At 32.3% G+C, this 18,350-nt stretch overlaps 1 protein-coding gene across 3 annotated transcripts in view; it reads right to left on the bottom strand.

The window, feature by feature from the left end:
* LOC111055555 (peroxisome biogenesis factor 1) overlaps positions 1-16,722 on the bottom strand; it is a 43,050-nt gene extending 26,328 nt beyond the window's left edge. The window contains exons 1-12 of one of the 3 annotated variants that reach the window (XM_039425441.1): positions 16,485-16,701; positions 13,411-13,568; positions 12,806-13,027; positions 11,045-11,159; positions 8,957-9,597; positions 7,777-8,000; positions 7,017-7,109; positions 6,314-6,435; positions 3,967-4,065; positions 3,240-3,408; positions 1,398-1,560; positions 29-200 (exon numbers count right to left, since the gene is read on the bottom strand). In XM_039425441.1, coding sequence (XP_039281375.1) covers positions 29-200; positions 1,398-1,560; positions 3,240-3,408; positions 3,967-4,065; positions 6,314-6,435; positions 7,017-7,109; positions 7,777-8,000; positions 8,957-9,597; positions 11,045-11,159; positions 12,806-13,027; positions 13,411-13,512 — 2,122 coding nt within the window. In that variant the 5' untranslated portion in view covers positions 13,513-13,568; positions 16,485-16,701. Of the gene's footprint in view, positions 1-28; positions 201-1,397; positions 1,561-3,239; positions 3,409-3,966; positions 4,066-4,437; positions 4,607-5,164; positions 5,264-6,313; positions 6,436-7,016; positions 7,110-7,776; positions 8,001-8,956; positions 9,598-11,044; positions 11,160-12,805; positions 13,028-13,410; positions 13,569-16,484 lie in introns of all 3 variants that reach the window. The other 2 variants (XM_039425440.1, XM_039425442.1) reach the window with 2 other exon arrangements.
* Between the last annotated feature and the right edge of the window lie 1,628 nt (positions 16,723-18,350).

Here is an 18,350-nt window from a genome sequence, read left to right as displayed (position 1 = left end):
TATTTCTTGTAATGCAAGACTTACTTACATTTCCGTATCCAAGCTTTGAAGCAAATTTTATTGACAATCTGCTGTAAATCTTCGAATACATAATTATCAGTCTTCTCAGCAAAGGCGTCTAAATTGATATTCTCGAACGCGTTCACACCTATTTTCAATTTTTGTCTCAACATTTCTTTCAAAATATCAATTCGGTCTTCCTGAAAAAAAAACATTGATTTTGATAAATATTATCTTTGGTGCAAACTTACGCTTTGTTTGGAAGCATATCATTCACGGGGAATGAAAATTTCTTGTGAATGAAAATTCACAAGAATTAATAAAGTATAATTATTTGATAATGAGAATAGCACTTCAATATTAATTAGTACCGGTATTACTAATGATGATCCTGGTGTTGCTAAGACTTGATCGATAAAAAAAACTGAGTAGTTATTTACTGGAAAACATAGTAGCATAGACTGATAATATATATACCCATTATACATCTATAGCCTGCCATTAATGGCCTGCTGTCATTGTTAGGCGATTGATTTGTTTTTCTGTTTAAACTGTCTTTGATTTGGATGGCCACAGTGGAATAATTTTTGTAACTCTTTTGGTAATATTGTTGCTTCATAGTCCATATAATTTTAGTTTATACTATTGTTATTTCCAGTTTAATCGCTCTTATTCCTACAATAGGTTTATGCCAACAGTTTTCCTACTAACATAATTATCTTAATTATCTTTACATACTATATTAGTGTTTTTAACTATAAGTTTCATGTATGCAGAGTTTCCCATTATTCTCTTTTCTTTGTTTATTTTTTCTTCTCTTCTTAAATTCTTCAGTATTAGTCGTCTTTCTTTTTTTTTATCTGCTACTATAAGTTTCATATTTGCAAGGTTTTATACTATTTTGTTTGTATCTTGTTTCAGTTTTTTTCCTAAAACTGAATAGTATATTAGCTATTTTATTTTCATTAAAATGTATTGTTTCTCAAATTGTATACTCAATGTGCGTTATGAGGGCAATAATGGGATTTAGTTCCCGGTGCCCTCAAATATGTATATTTTCAAAAAATAAATATACTAGTACTAATAACTAACGTATTCTGTGATTGTAGTTGATAAAAATATTCCAGTTATGTCAGTTATCTCAAAAAACTTATTTTTCTCCTTACATCAACTTGATTTTCCTTATTGATTTCGATTATTAGGATTGTAGAAGCCCTTATCTCAAGATGAATTGTTCAAACTAATTGATCATTATGAAATTAAAGTTCAATTCCATTCTGTTTAGGAAATAGGAAAGAGACTGTTGAAAATATCAATAATACTCATTATTTCAAGTATTAAATTATGGTATGATGTGCATTAAATGAATGCAAGAAAGTCTTAAAGCAATTATGTACCTGTGAGAGGGGAGGAATTTCCAAAACTGTTGAGAAAAATCCATGACTTTTTGATCGTATAAGATCTTTTGAAACACTCTTGATGCTTTGTGCTGTAGCGAGTAGTGATACACTCTGAAATGCTTCGATATCTGATATGATGTCTTTCAACATCAGGCAAGTTCTGCAAGAACAATAGAAGGGGACAGGAATAACAATTTACACGAATTAGGAAATGAATCAATAATAATTATTAAACAAAAATCCAAATTAAATGTTGTAATTTGCAATATCTCAGTAATTTCCATCTGTAACTGGGAAATGTTTCTCTCCTGTCCTATAGTATTGTATCAATGATTGAATGAATTAATTTGTATTATATTATTTATTAACAATATCGGGGCACCGAGCTACGCTCTGGAGTACAAAAGGCACAAAAGCATATAAAATTTATTACGAAAGAAGAAATTACAATATATTTATAGTTCATACAGAAAGGTTCTATCTAATCACAGTGAATTGAGATTAATTCCCAGAGGAATGCAAAAATTTATCTCACAAAAGCATGTTAAATTTTAATCCTGATTAATTTCACGTGAACCAAATCAGAGAAGACCATTTCAAAAAGATAGTTGTCTATCTACTGATTCTGAATCTGATTGGTTCTACTGGAATAAATCAGGATTGAAATTCAACCGGCTTTTGTACAACCGGCACTAAGTACCTGATTGAATGATTACAAAAGTTCAACAGCTGAGTCATAGTTTTGTTTCTGTCCCACACACATGCACTCGCTCTTTCACTTCCATCATCAACAGACGACGAAATTATCATCTCTTTTTCCAAGGATGAATAAATCCTTCAGAGTTTTCCCAGGGATGAGACCTAGTGTAATCGAATTTTTATATTATAAACCTACTATGTTCTGAATTTCGTGAGAATCGTTAAAGCCGTTTTCGAGATCCGGTAAAATACAAACATATAAACATCTAAACAGAAATTGCTCGTTGAAAAGTATAGGATTATGTAAATAAAGTCATTTAGATGGGGTTATTCTAGTATATAGAGGATAAATTATTACATGATGTGAGAGGAGGCTATTGCGTCACAACACAAAGAAATGGTATTCTGTTGATGATAGATATTACAGATTCAGAGAACTGCAAAATGCGATGTGGATTCTTCGAGATATATATGATGATCAATCAATAAAAACATTTCTCAAATAAGGTATTAATATTGAAATGCTCCTATTGAAATTGAAATTTATCTGCAAAAATAAAAATAAGGATCAAGATAATTAGAAGGAAAATATATTATAAAGAACCAGAATTATTATTGATATGGACTACACTAATACAAGGTGGTTCATCATATTGAAGAAAACTAATGGAAACACAATTCCATAGTTCCTTTTTCTTTCAAAACTTTTTTGTAAAAAACTTGAATAATGAATAAATAATAAATAGAAATAATAAATAGATTTTATTGTCGTAGACCAATAAAGGTAATTGACAAAGTCATAGTAATACAATTACAAAATAATAAAGTCAAAGTATAGTTTAAAGTCACAACAAAGTAGAATTACATCAAGTAGAATCAAAAACCTCTGTCAAACAATAGAAAGGTCTCAAAACCAGCCACTCAAAAAGTAATTTTTTTTATTGAATAAAGGATTGAAAAAGGCTTGAAAGCCGAAAATAGTAGTTGTATTTTATATAAAAAAGTTTTGAAAAAAGATTAAGCCAACTATGGAATTATTTCTTCATTTAATTAATGATTTAATTCAAGTAGCCCGATTGAAATACTTCATTTGAAGAGAACTGATTAGAAAGTGGGCTGATGACTGAACGAGCAACTTACTGATGGATAGTCTGTGCCCAAGGATTGTTCTCAGCTGACTCTTCATTGGTATGGATTGGATTTCCAACTAGTGCATCAATATCGTACAGGAGCAACACCGCGGGCTGATGATATATGCTATCACCTAGTGTCTGTTTCAACGTTTTCTCAATAGTATCAACTTTCTTCCCTGTTATAAATATGAGAAATATATGAGATTCAGATGAATTTTGCAATTATTGTAAAATGCAATCAATAAAAAGTGAAGTACAGTATTTTCAAAGTAGTTCTAGAGATAAAGTTTGTAGAGTGAATATTGATGTTGTGGAACTTTTCCATAATTGAAGAGACTTGAGATATTATTTGTCAAAGTGGATTTTTGACAATATCTCAAGTCTCTTCATTTAGTTCTAGAGAATTTGTTTGCAGTATCTTCTACACTATTATTTTGTGGATAAAATAATTTGGCGATAGATAAAAAGTGATAATAATGTGTTTACCGTGTTCAAAGTAAACACAGTTTTAATCCATTCTTTTCACTTTCACTTTTCACAGTTAATCCATTATTTTTCACTATCAATTTAAATTTTGACTAAAAAAATAAGTGCTACCACTTCAAAATTGTTTATAAATCAAAATGAAGTAGTGTTTGTTTCTATGAAAATATCATAAATTAGAAAAATAATATGTAAAGCTCTAAAACTACTCAAAATCGAACTAAGACTAAAACCAGTTTTATATAACTCACCTCGAAGAGATTTGCAGTCGATTTTTGAGATGTAAACATAATGAGGTCGGCCAGAAAGAATGTCACAGAGTGAATCTGCAGAAGATTTATTCCCAGAACCTGAAATTGAAGTGAATTCGAAGACAAAGTCATAGTAATACAATTACAAAATAATAAAGTCAAAGTATAGTTTAAAGTCACAACAAAGTAGAATTACATCAAGTAGAATCAAAAACCTCTGTCAAACAATAGAAAGGTCTCAAAACCAGCCACTCAAAAAGTAATTTTTTTTATTGAATAAAGGATTGAAAAAGGCTTGAAAGCCGAAAATAGTAGTTGTATTTTATATAAAAAAGTTTTGAAAAAAGATTAAGCCAACTATGGAATTATTTCTTCATTTAATTAATGATTTAATTCAAGTAGCCCGATTGAAATACTTCATTTGAAGAGAACTGATTAGAAAGTGGGCTGATGACTGAACGAGCAACTTACTGATGGATAGTCTGTGCCCAAGGATTGTTCTCAGCTGACTCTTCATTGGTATGGATTGGATTTCCAACTAGTGCATCAATATCGTACAGGAGCAACACCGCGGGCTGATGATATATGCTATCACCTAGTGTCTGTTTCAACGTTTTCTCAATAGTATCAACTTTCTTCCCTGTTATAAATATGAGAAATATATGAGATTCAGATGAATTTTGCAATTATTGTAAAATGCAATAAATAAAAAGTGAAGTACAGTATTTTCAAAGTAGTTCTAGAGATAAAGTTTGTAGAGTGAATATTGATGTTGTGGAACTTTTCCATAATTGAAGAGACTTGAGATATTATTTGTCAAAGTGGATTTTTGACAATATCTCAAGTATCTTCATTTAGTTCTAGAGAATTTGTTTGCAGTATCTTCTACACTATTATTTTGTGGATAAAATAATTTGGCGATAGATAAAAAGTGATAATAATGTGTTTACCGTGTTCAGAGTAAACACAGTTTTAATCCATTCTTTTCACTTTCACTTTTCACAGTTAATCCATTATTTTTCACTATCAATTTAAATTTTGACTAAAAAAATAAGTGCTACCACTTCAAAATTGTTTATAAATCAAAATGAAGTAGTGTTTGTTTCTATGAAAATATCATAAATTAGAAAAATAATATGTAAAGCTCTAAAACTACTCAAAATCGAACTTAGACTAAAACCAGTTTTATATAACTCACCTCGAAGAGATTTGCAGTCGATTTTTGAGATGTAAACAAAATGAGGTCGGCCAGAAAGAATGTCACAGAGTGAATCTGCAGAAGATTTATTCCCAGAACCTGAAATTGAAGTGAATTCGAAGATAAATTCATAGTTATTTCAATGTCAGATACCGATTTTCGAAACCATTGAAAGAGTAACAGACTCGAAATAGATAGATAATGACCTGGTTGGCTAATATCCTATACTATTAAACGAGCAATTTCTGTTTATATGTATAGATGTTTATATGTTTGGATGTTTAGATGTTTATATGTTTGTATTTCACCGGATCTCGAAAACGGCTCTAACGATTCTCACGAAATTCAGAACATAGGTTTATAATATAAAAATTCTATTGCACTAGGTCTCATCCCTGGGAGAACTCGCTGAAGGACAGATAGGATAATATAGCATATATAGGATAATTATTATTCATCCATGGAAAAACAGCTGATAATAATTATTTCGTCGAGTGAGCGAGTTCATGTGTGTGGAACTGTGTCAAAATTATGACTCAGCTGTTGAACTTTTGTAATCATTCAATCAGGTACTTAGTGCCGGTTGCAAAAAAGCCGGGTTATTTTAAATCCTGATTGATTCCAGGAGGAACATCTTTTTGGAATGGTCTTCTCTGATTTGGTTCACGTGAAAATAATCAGGATTAAAATTTAACCGGCTTTTGTGCAACCGGACCTTTGTGAGGGAAATTTTTGCATACCTCTGGGAATTAATCTCAATTCACTGTGATTAGATAGAACATTTCTGTATGAACTATGAATATTATTATAATTTCTTCTTTCGTAATATTTTTTTATGCTTTTGTACTTCAGAGCAAAGCTCGGTCCCCGATATTTATTATAATATCGCCATAAAAAATTCTCAAATGAAACTAAAATAAATGTTATGAGTTTGAAAAAATTGAGATATGCTGAGTATGGAGTGGAAAATGATCAACACATAAATGAATGAATGAATAAATGAAATGATTCTTAAATGAATAAAAAATTGGATGGAAATTTCTGATTCGCTTCCCCACCATATCTTCTAAGACTCTTGGTACACATTCATCAGAGTGTACAAGCTTCGATAAATTAATGATTGAATAATATTTCTGATATGATGCATACCAGTGATGAGTATGTTTTTACTCCCCTTCATATGAGAAGTATTCCTCATCCAAGGCGCATCAATCAAATTGAGGGCTAATTCAACTGCACATATTCCATCCTTGATGATTTTCTTCAACGCTCTGTGAATACATAGAAGAAAAATTATGATTCTTGATTCAGAATTATTTTATGAATGATCCCAATATATATTGTATGAACTACATTATAATTTATTATATTCTACCAATCATGATGAATAATCATTGTTGGAAATTCAAGAGAAACTAATACTTTCTGAGTTTCTATTATTCCACTTCAATCGTTCTAATCATGATTCTGAATAATTTTCCAATCGTTCTTAAACCCAATTTTTCTTTGGAACTCAAAGATTTTCTATGTTTCTTTTTCGAATTTGTATTTTTTGTTTTCATAGTTTCATAAAGAGTTTTATTGTGAAATACAGGTGGCCAGACAAGCAATTATTGAATTGAATTGATTTATTGTTTCACAAAAAGAACAGATTTATAAAACATCAGTAAATGTACTAATTTAAAGAAGATTATATTTATGTTTAAACTATTCCACAAAATAATTGAAACTGTACTCACATGGACCTGTCGGTCTGTTCGTGAGAACATTATACAAGAATGACTAAATTTATGCTGACTAAAATCTTGTTAGATTTGAAAAAAAAAGTTTCATAATATGGTTAGAGACTTACCTACAGTTTTGTGGATTGATAGTTTCTAAGTTACTGGTATGGTTCTCGTTGGATTTTGATTCTTCAGGAGTTTGATCTTCAGTAATTTTTGACCTGTAAGATATGAATGGATTAGTTCATGTATGAATGAATTATAAGAGGAGAAGAAGAATGAATTCATCCTCTACAAATTAATTATTTTACGATGAACTAAAGAATACTCAACTTGCTTGAAACGTTGTTACAGTTTAATGAATTGAAATTTAATCTTACATTGTAGTTTAAATGAATTGAAAATGTAATCGGATCAATGATTGGAGATGTACAGCATTGCCATTTTTGTGACCAAATCTGCTGTCAATGATGTTTATTTTGTCTTACTCTGTTGTAAGTTAGAATGAATGTACTAAAAATGAATAGATTGTTCAAGCAGAGAAGAACACAAAATTATTAAAAACGGAGTACCTATCTAAAATTCAACAAACAAAAGTTGGCTTTTTAATTGGCGTTTAGAGTTTATATTCTCATATTTTCTGGAAAGCTATTACACTTGAACCAATAAGCGGTTTATTTTTCGGTTACAATGTTACAAGGTTCAGTAAAACATTGTTTTTTTCCAGTTTGCCTATAAGAATTTTTTTTAAGAAATGTCATCATGCATTTACATCATGCTGTTGTGTATTTACCATATTTAATTATATTTATGAATGATGCATGAATGAGCATTTATTTCAAAATAGATTAAAAAATGGATGAACATTGCTTACAAGTGTCAACTTACTTATCTGAGTCTTCTGGAATCTGAGCATCCTTTATCGTCAAAGTACACGTTTGCACTTCAGCTGCAGAAAACGGCCAACAGGTGAGAGAAGCAGGATCCAAAACAACGTTTATGTTTTCCACTTTATCTGTTGTCAACATTGGCAAAGGTGCTTCATTATTGACCAGTACATTTCCAGTGGCTAGAAGCTTACTCCGGAACCAGGTTTCAACTTCCTCGTGATCCTTAAAGATAGTAAATTAGCCTACTCAAGATTAACAAGTTCAACAAATAGGTGAAAGAATGAAGCAAATAGTTACTCATTCGATTATTCAAGCTAGGATGAATACTTCATAGGACAAAAATCTTTAAAGAATATGAAATTTTCACATCAAACCACAAAGAATTTTACTGAAGAATATGAAACGTTATTTTCAATCGATGATTAAATAAATAACGCACTGAAATGAGATGTTTGAGATTTCAAGTCATGCTTAATGAACTCTAAGGCGCGGTTGCACAAAAGCCGGTTAAATTTTAACCGTGATTAATTTCACGAGAACAGATTAGAGAAGATCTTTTTGATAGACGTCTTCTCTGATTAGTTCTTGTGAAATTAATCACGGTTAAAATTCAACCGGCTTTTGTGCAACCGGCACTAAGCGGTTCATTTTTCTGTTACAATGTTCAGTAAAACATTGTTTTTTCAGTTTGCCCATAAGAATGTTTTCAAAGCTGTAGTTTAATAGTTTCTATTTATTTATAATAACACTTGGCGTAATCACATTCGGACTCAGGTATTGTGTGATTCTATAGGTTCAAAATGAAAATTATTAATTGATTCAAATAGTTTACTTATTGATTTGAATTTTGAAGACTCAATTAGTTCAAGTAACCGACTTCAATAATTAATTTATTAATTTGAAATGAAATTTGAAGACTCCAATTTGTTCAAGTAAACCGCAATCAAATTTAGATGGATTTTAGAAAGTTGAGACGTGGGTTCAAATAACACCACGCTCATGGCTGTTTATGCCTTCTCATTCACAAGTGAAAAATATTATAAATATTAAAGGTTAATATAATATAAATATTAAAGCTCATGTGGACATGATTGAAAATATAGAAATAAATATTGCGTAACCGAATTGTTATACACAATTTTCCAATAATTCTAGCACAAAAATTTAATTTTACTCACCAGTCCCAAAGGTGCGATCAATTCAACTTTACTCAAGGTTTCATCCAAACACGGAGAAAAGAGGTCTAGCTTGATCTTAGCCCCATTACTGAGCTTCAATAGATCTTTCACAGTTGGTGAAATGAAGAGTGGTTGGTGTCTCCAGTTACTCCCGTTTTTCACGGTGGGCAATTGGTGACACGACTCATCAATAGCATACAATCTTACGTAGATATTTGGTGTCTCTGTCAATGTTTTAGCAGATGCTTTGGGAATTTTCCTCAAACTGCAAACGCTAGCATATCTTTCAATAACTGGTTTCCTTCGCCACCAAGTTGCGATATCTTTACTAACAAACACATTGTAGGGGTTCTTGAGAGGATTATGTAGGTCATCACAACACTGTTCACTATTTTCTTCAACTACCACCACCCTAAAAACACCAGAATGTTTATTATTTTTTGTTTCAGTATCGATAGACGAATTGAAATGCAGACTGTCCATATCAGTACTGTTAGAGCTTTCTTTATTATCATCGTTTTTCATTGCATCAATCTTCCTCTCAAGAAAATCGTCAGATTTCCGACTGGAGACTGTGGGTTCAATGACAATTTCAGTGAGATTCATCAACTTTCCAAAATATATCGGTGGGTCTAATTTATCTGAAACAGAAATATTAACGCCTCAAAATTGTATCTAGCCAGAAAACTAAACACTCTCAACAATATGTTCCCTAACGAAATGGTTTTCTGATAAATAATAATAACAATCGGAAATGCTCTATATTAGTGTGCACAGGAAAATATTAATAATAAATTAATTTATTTCCTTAAAAAAATACAAACAAGCAATTAAAAACATAAAAAGTACAAAATATCTGAAATACAAAACAATAGGTCTATAAAAAAATGTGTAATTCAATTCTATTGGAAATTAACCTTCTCAACTATGGGAAACCCATGTACTAGAGTAGGTGTATGAATAGGTCTATGAGAATGTTCTTCTCTAAAGAACAAAACAGCAGGAATGCACTTCTATAATATAATGCGCTGATATTGACTGAAGGCTAATTTTCATACTATAGATTCTTCCCACTATTTTTTATATTCAATCAATTAATAATTTTATTCAAATCAACATAAGATACAAAAAAAATCAAGATACAAAACAGCACAATCAAATTATAAATTTCTAAAAAAACAGGCATCATGGTGGAATGTGCAAAAAGGAAGGAGAAAAATACCTAGCCAGCTATGGTTTTCCATGTAATAGACTGGTAGAAAGATATTTGTCAATCATGATTGTAGTGTGTGGAGATATAAATTATCAAGCTTCAAATAAATGGTAACTTTTAAAAAATGTTATTTTAGTCCTGTAGCACAACTTCCACTGACTGGTAAGCTGCGTTTACACCAAAGTTATTAACAAAATGTTAATTACTTAATCCATATAGATTGTATTAGATTGATCGGAACTTGACTTGTTCATCATGTGTATGATAAGTTATGTTCAATCTAATATAATCTATAAGGACGGAAAAAAAGCATTTTGTTACTAACTTTGGTGTAAACGCAGCTGTAGTTTGCCTCTAAAGGTGCAGTTCCTTAGCAGCGACTCCAAACGCGTGGTTAGAGCCACCGCGGCTGGAGAACTTAGCCTATGAATTCATTACATTCGATTCATTAGATATGAATCGTAAAAGCAATATAGTAGCCAACACTTATAATTCATATGCCGCCATAACATTCGGACAAGGTAAAAAACCAATGAGCCATTGAATCTAAAAAATTTATAGGTTATGTGCACTAGACGCGCGTCTCGAGACGCCGCTAAGGAATTGCACCTTTAGAAATAAGACTATTGATCTGTAATACAAATTTTGTTAGACATTGATGCATCACATTGTAAGACTAACAGGATTTCGTTTACTCAAAAGTAATGCTTGAGAATGCTATAAGGCACCCAAACCACGCTTCAACTGATTACTTTTTGTGATAGTCACACCTTTACACAACACTTTTTTCCGCGTTTCAAGAAATTCAATTTTTGCACCATAACCTATTATTTGATCAGTATGATAGGTTACTGTAGGCATTGAAAATACTTTACCAATAACAAGATTGCAGTGCAAGGACTTCGACAGCCAAACAGTGATGGGTTGCCCAATCGACACAACTTGGATTTGGTTTAAAATTGCTAGTTCCAACTCAGTTTGACTCATCTCCTGAGAATGAAAATTGCGTTATGAGTTGCCAAATATGACTTGTAAAACCGTACAATTGAAGAAAATTTAGAGTTTCTAGCACAATATATCATAAAACTTGTCCGTATGTAGAGAAGAATTGACAATTGAATTTAATCAGAAGTTTTGTTATTTTGACTTCTTATTTTATAATAAAAGATATCTCTATTCAAATATTATGATGTTTTCTTCAAGATGGTAGTAAAGAGATGTAAAACCAAATAAGGAAGCAAACCTAGTGGTAAGCAGTTGGCCCCGTGGTCGCACTGGTAAGCTATCAATCAGATATGTTAAGTTTTACGCGCTTTCTACTCCCGCACAAGTTTTGTTATTTTGACTTCTAATTTTATAATAAAAGATATCTCTATTCAAATATTATGATGTTTTCTTCAAGATGGTGGTAAAGAGTTGTAAAACCAAATAAGGAATCGAACCTAGTGGTAAGCAGTTGGCCCCGTGGTCGCACTGGAAAGCTATCAATCAGATAAGTTAAGTTTTACGCGCTTGCTACTCCCGCTGGACAAGTGACAACTAGAAGATCCGACTCCGCTAATTATTTTCATTTATAAGTTGAGAAATCACTTCCTGGTGGTTTGGAAACCACCTAAAGCTAAGGTTCATTCATCTCTTATCCTTATCTTTCCCATCACCTAAGTGAGCTCTTGTAAATTTGCACTCGACAAAGAAAAAATGTAATAGAACCAAGCGATCATTTACATTGAAAGAAGATTCTAGTCCCAAAAATATTTCAAAGTACAGTATTAGAAATAATGTATTATTATTATTATTAGATCACAAGCAAATAAGCATATATTATTAAAACCGCTTCGAAGAGCTTTGCAGGTAAAATAAATTTGTAATAAATTTAAAATTGACTGGCGACTGGCTAGGATTTCAGTCATCTCTCAACTGAGAAAAGCTGAAAAAATGGTCACGAAAGATTGACGAAAAAAAAAATTTTGTATAAGTTTCTCTAGATACTTAACTCTGTTGTAGTTCTGACACTGTGTTACTTGTAAATATTTGAAAAAACACTTACTTTTCTTGGAGTATTGAGGAATGCATTTCACTCCTGAAGAGGAGCTTCATCAGCCGATGAAAGTCAGGAGTGAAATGCATTCCTCAATACTCCAAGAGAAGTAAGAGTTTTTTTTTCAAATATTTACAAGTAACAAAGTGACAGAACTACAACAGAGTTATTATATAGTGTTTCGTAATGGAAACATCAATTTCTCTAGATATTCATTTTAAGATTTTTCAGAACAACTATTCTCATCTATTTATTTATTCAGTTCTTCTGGAATTAATACCATGCAATAATAATCACTTTCAAATAATTAAATTACGACATAGCTGTCTGATGTTTATGATTAAAAGCTATTAGTTTCCTCTTACGTTTGCTGAGCGCTTTCGGGCACTGGGCCCTTTTTCAACACTCTTGAGTGTTGAGTAGAAGCAAAAAGCATGATCATAAAAATCAGACTGCTATGTCGTAATTTAAGTATTTGAAAGTGATATTCAACAAGCAATTCGTAATGGAAAGAAACATTGAAGAGTACAATAATCATGATATTGAATTTCATGTGTTTGTTCAAATGATAAGGAATTGAAGATTTTAAAAAACTTACAATCATTTCGTAGTCATCGTCCGTCATTGCACAAGCATGAACGACTCTGATTGGTGGAGGCTCACCGACGGAAGAAACACATACATAACCTTCTTTCAAACCAAGATTATTGGCATATATACCACTCACTCCTATGCTATTCTCATTCAACCCGCTGTTGGAATGTGGACTACAAGTCAAATGGAATATTCTGTCATCTTGAGTCAGCTTTACCGTAGGAGGCTGCAAAATAATGTTTTTAATCAATATCTATCACACACGTTGGTTACAAAGTAAATTGAGTGTTCAGTTATGTAAATTTGAAATAGCATTGATTTATTTGATTGGCACCACGTGTAGAGACTAGAGAAGTTGACAAATTTATCTGCCTTCCCTTAATGTTCATCCATTTTTTAACAGAGCCACACATCCTAATTTACAATAATATGATAGGGAGACGATACCAGGCTGTGCCCAGAACTGTACAGTATATTCATAAATAATATATTCTAGTTGACACAGGAAAACTCTCAATGAAATATACTATGAATTATTTGTTTATTTATAAAGTGGATATAATTTATAATTAATGTACTTTTTTTATTTATAATTAGGTACCTACTTACATTTTTGTTTTCACAGTTCAATTTTCTTAGCCAAGAATATGGTAAGTGTAGGAAGCAATCTCGAACCAGCAAGAAGTCCAAATTGAAGATTTGTTCAATCATCTTACACTTTCATAGTGATCACAATAATACAGATTGAACCAATAAATGACTAGTCTCTGAAACAATAAACAATAATATTACAAGAAATTAATGTTGGTGATAATATACTAGGAACATAGTATATATGTGTAATATCTTGTATGTCTTCAAATCGTCCATATCTGAGTCCAATTATCCAATTTTCTTATCAAAGCCCGGTCTTCCTACTTACTGTCTGGATAGATCGTATCAAATAATACATAATACGTAAAACTGTAGGCAGTGTCACGGTCCAGCAGAGTTTTCTTAATAAAATCTTCTAACTGATTGAAGCTTCTTCCAATGAGCCACTTTGATAAAGAGCTTTTGAACTCACTGACTGGTCGCGCTCTAACTGAGTTCGGAAGGCAGTTGAAAATTCGCACAGCCAACACTAGAAAACTGTTCTTCACTCTTGGCAGATTCAGTAATTCAGTAGTCTCCATCCATGACCAGCACTTGGTGGATAGATTGCGTTATAAAAAATATGAAACAGATGAGTCATATTAATGACTACTAATAAGTAGATGACAGCGCGGTACATCCAAGTTGACCCTTCCTTCAAGTTTTATGCAAATTTACTTCTCCCCCTCTAGTTAATTTGCAGATGTTCCTCTTGGCGTGTAGAAGCAATGATACTATGTGCAGGCCATGAACTGTATGAATGCCCAAACGCTCAAATATGGGCTGAGAGTGTGCTTCATACTCACTAAACGTCATTACAGGGAGTGCCTTTTTCTGGAGCAGGAGTATGTTCTTTTCATGCGCCGAATGTCCCCATATGAAGATGCCATACTGAATGTGTATCGCAAATACTGGATAGTACAGCATCATCAGGCGTCCAACATCAAGTCCCCTAATCTTCCGAAGTAGATAAACAATTCTTGAGAGCTTCTTGCAAACCTTGGTGATATGAGACTCCCACGATAATTTGCTATCAATATCATAACCAAGTAAGGTCACAGGTTCGGCGTCAAGAATCTCTGTTCTACTGAGACTAAGCACAATCTCCTGAGTCTTGGTCTCATTCAACCTCAGCTTATTATTGGAGAACCACTAGGCCTCTGAGAAAAGCTCCTGAGCTTACAATTTTGCATCATGGGGCCGTTCTACCCTGATCAATGATGTTGGTATCATCAGCAAAAAGCAAGCTAGAACTATCCAGGTGCTAATTGTTAATCATCAACAGGAACAGCAGCGGGCCAAATACTGAACCTTTTGGTACCTAATGTGGTACATTTTCTTCATTTGATGAGGCACCCATTATTGAAGCTACCTGCTTCCTAGCCTTGAGGTAGTCAGCAACCATCTTCCAAGCTGTTCCCTGAAAGCCATGTTTAGCCAGCTTCCTCAACAAGATGACAGGAGAGACAAACAATCAAAGGCTTTTAAGAGATTACACAATGCCAATCAATTCAATAATTGATCCCTGTCCTTCATAAGCTTCTTGTACCCTCCAAGTGAACTGATGTGGGACCTGTAAACTCCAAAACCATGTTGCATATCACCAAGTTATCATGTTCTAGATACTCACTCATTTGCCTTAACATTGCGGTTTTTATAATTTTACCGATGATTGGCACAAAGGAAAATAACCTGAAATTACCAATATCATCAGGATTGCCTTTATTAAATATGGGCACAGTTCTTGCAACTTTGAGGCAATCTGGGAATATCCCATCAATGAGACAGGCATTGACCAACAGAAGGAGCGAGCTAACCAACACACTAAAAATTTTCTGACATAATTATGTTAGATAGGCCATCAACACCTTTAATGTCGGTGGTTTTAAAACCCTCCAGAATATTCACCAGCTGAATTGAATTCAATGGCATGAAACCATGAAATTCAGGTGGCGTTTTGGGCACTGGCGGAGCTGGATCATGACATGAGTCTGGAATGCCATCCACTATCTCAACCACAATATTCAGAAAAGCCCTTCAGGACTAGATATCAGGACTAGACCTACACTTTGACACAGTGTATGCCTTGTAAGAGTCCTTTGTGAGATTCCATGCTGCTTTTGTGAGATTATGGGATCTGTCGATACATTTTGCATTGAAGTCTTTCTTTGCCCCATCTAACGCCACTCTGTAGATTTGCTTGACTCTCGAGTAGTTTTTGCATACTTCTCCCTGCAATGATGGGTTTATCTTGTGGGTAGCAAATATCATGGTAACAAGGAATCTAATATTTCCCAACTCTGAAGTATACAATTCATTTGTGTGACCTTTTTGCTTTCTACCTCTATCAGTCCCAAAATTTGGTTTACAGACTACTGCTGAGCATAGCAGGTTGTATGTTTCTGTCATTTTTTTGAAATCGGTTGAATTAGTGGCTAAGTTAAGTGACTGATTGATCAGTCTGTAGAATATTAATGACGCTTTTAAAAGAATACTTTTGATCTGTGACACTGCGAACGTGATCAAGTACAGTTGAAGCCTTTAATCAGTTTTTTTTCAAGTGTATTTTGAATGGATCAATCTACCCAGGAGTGTATTGGTTCTAGATCGATAAAATACGTACTATTATACGTAAATACGTACCTAATCATTAATGGAACGAACGATAAAAGAGTATTGAAAAAGTTAAGAAAATAAAGGGAATTTTATATGTCTGGCTAAATTTATGGTCTTTATTATAGGGAGGCTGTGGAGAATATAATTGTACGGAATAAAAGTAAATTTAGGATAAAATTTGATAAAATAAGAAAGTCTTTGATAAACGTGGATTTTTAACAAAACATCAGTAAGTTTCCTTCATCAGGAAGATAAGAAGAGAGGGCACTTTATTTTTGGATAAAGCTTGTAGTAAATGAAGGGTGAAAACAGTTATTTTATGTTCATATTGATCTAGAGTTATAGGCTACAGCAACTTACTATAAACATAACAAATTGTGAACTCAATTTTTTTCTCGATGCAGAGATTAAAATTAATTTGAAATGCGACTTACCCTCAATATAAAAGAATTACAGAAACAGAAATAACAAAACAATAATATTACATCATTATACTTTATTCAATGGTAATAGAGAACTCAATCTACTAATCACTTGAAATACATTTACTGCATGACAGAAATTTTAAACTAAAAGAAGTATAAAAACTATTGTGAGACTGTGAAATAATTAGGTCTAAAAATGCTGTGTAAATGTTGTTTACATTAACATAACCTCAACTCACCAGCTGATAGCAAGTTTGCCACCAGACCCAAAAGTCGAATATGACATTATATTGGAATTATTATCTTTTAAATAATAGTATTATCTCCACATTCTATCCATCAAAAATATTTTTTTATTATATTAATCGGATGAATCATGATTCAAATGAAATTTGGAATGTGATCCCTGAAACACTTCTTATAAGGTGTTTTATCTGGACACAACAAAAAATGGAAATATAGAAATTGCTTGATTTAATAGCAGACAAGAATTGTCTGTATTTGTAGTTGAAAAAAATGACATTGAGTCAGCTTAATAACAGTAAAATCGCAGAAAAAATAAGAAAATGAAAATAATCATTTTTCCAATCAGCTGTAACTTTTGAACAGTATAGAAATCAGAAAAACGATTCATGGGAGTGAAAAGAGGAGATAATTCTCTACAACCTTGTCTACTTTTTGGATTTTTTATCTGAAATGTTTCACAAGATACGCAACTTTCAAGACTTTTTGCGAGACTGTGGAAATGAATTTTATTGAAGTACCACAATTTTATTGCATATTCAAAGTTGCGTATCATGTGAAACACTTCAGATAAAAAATCCAAAACGTAGACAAGGTTGTAGAGAATTTTATTGTTATTCAAGAGTCTCTAAAACGAGTAAGATAGATGATAGAAACTTGTGATTGGTTTCAAGTAGAAGAGAATTACATGCTTTAAAAGCTACGTCGCCTTAAATGACTGTTTATTATCGAAAAACTGTCAAGACTGTGAAAATGTGAACAATATCACAAATTTCTTGATTTTTTAAAACAAACGTATCTTACCTCACGATTATATTTTTACAAAATTCATTCACCTCACATGAAAGAAAAGATTCTGTTCTTAAAATCAAGGTCAAGTTCCATTTTTTATCATTTCGGGTTACCGAGATACACAGTTTTGAATGTAGAAATTGGCTATTTTTCTGTATATTTATGGGCTAAAATACACTAAAGCAGGAATTTTTTTTCATAAAATTTCAGTTATGATACATGATTTTGTACCGCCTTGACAAGCTGTTGTACGAGGAGATCTGATCATTCTGTCAAAAGTTTTAAGTTTTTAAAATTTTGATCCTTGACATATCCTTATGACATACCCTCCACTAGGAAATACTGAAATTAAATGTTTCTAACGGGTGATTCTCATAAAAAATAACCCTCCTGAGATTATTTCAGCCGAAATATTATGCATTTTTTGTTAGGAAGGCCTTGAAAAGGTATTAAAATGAAAATTTTTATTCTTGCTGTAGGACATTATTTTCTATTTTTGGGTGTATTCCCCCTCCCACCACCACTGAATTCGAAAATTACTAAGGAATCCTGTTCATGATGAATTGTTTTTTCACGTGATGTGTGATTTTCTATATATACTAGAAAGATATCCAAGTTGTATAGGGTAGAAGTGGTAGGTTTGCATAATTTTGAAAACCCCTTTTTTCATAATTCGTAGCTCCTTAACCAAGAATGGTAGAATCCTGCGTGACTACTCAATTTATTGGAAAGTTCATTATCTCCAATTTTGTAGAGAATAATTTTTTCCAAAAACTCAAAGCTTCCGAGATTAAATGGAGAAATTAAAAAAAGTCCAATATTTTAGGGGTTTTGGGGATG

The sequence above is a fragment of the Nilaparvata lugens genome, chromosome 3, assembly GCF_014356525.2.
Source record: "Nilaparvata lugens isolate BPH chromosome 3, ASM1435652v1, whole genome shotgun sequence".
Taxonomy (NCBI): domain Eukaryota; kingdom Metazoa; phylum Arthropoda; class Insecta; order Hemiptera; family Delphacidae; genus Nilaparvata; species Nilaparvata lugens.
This window is presented reverse-complemented; position numbering and strand designations above follow the sequence as displayed.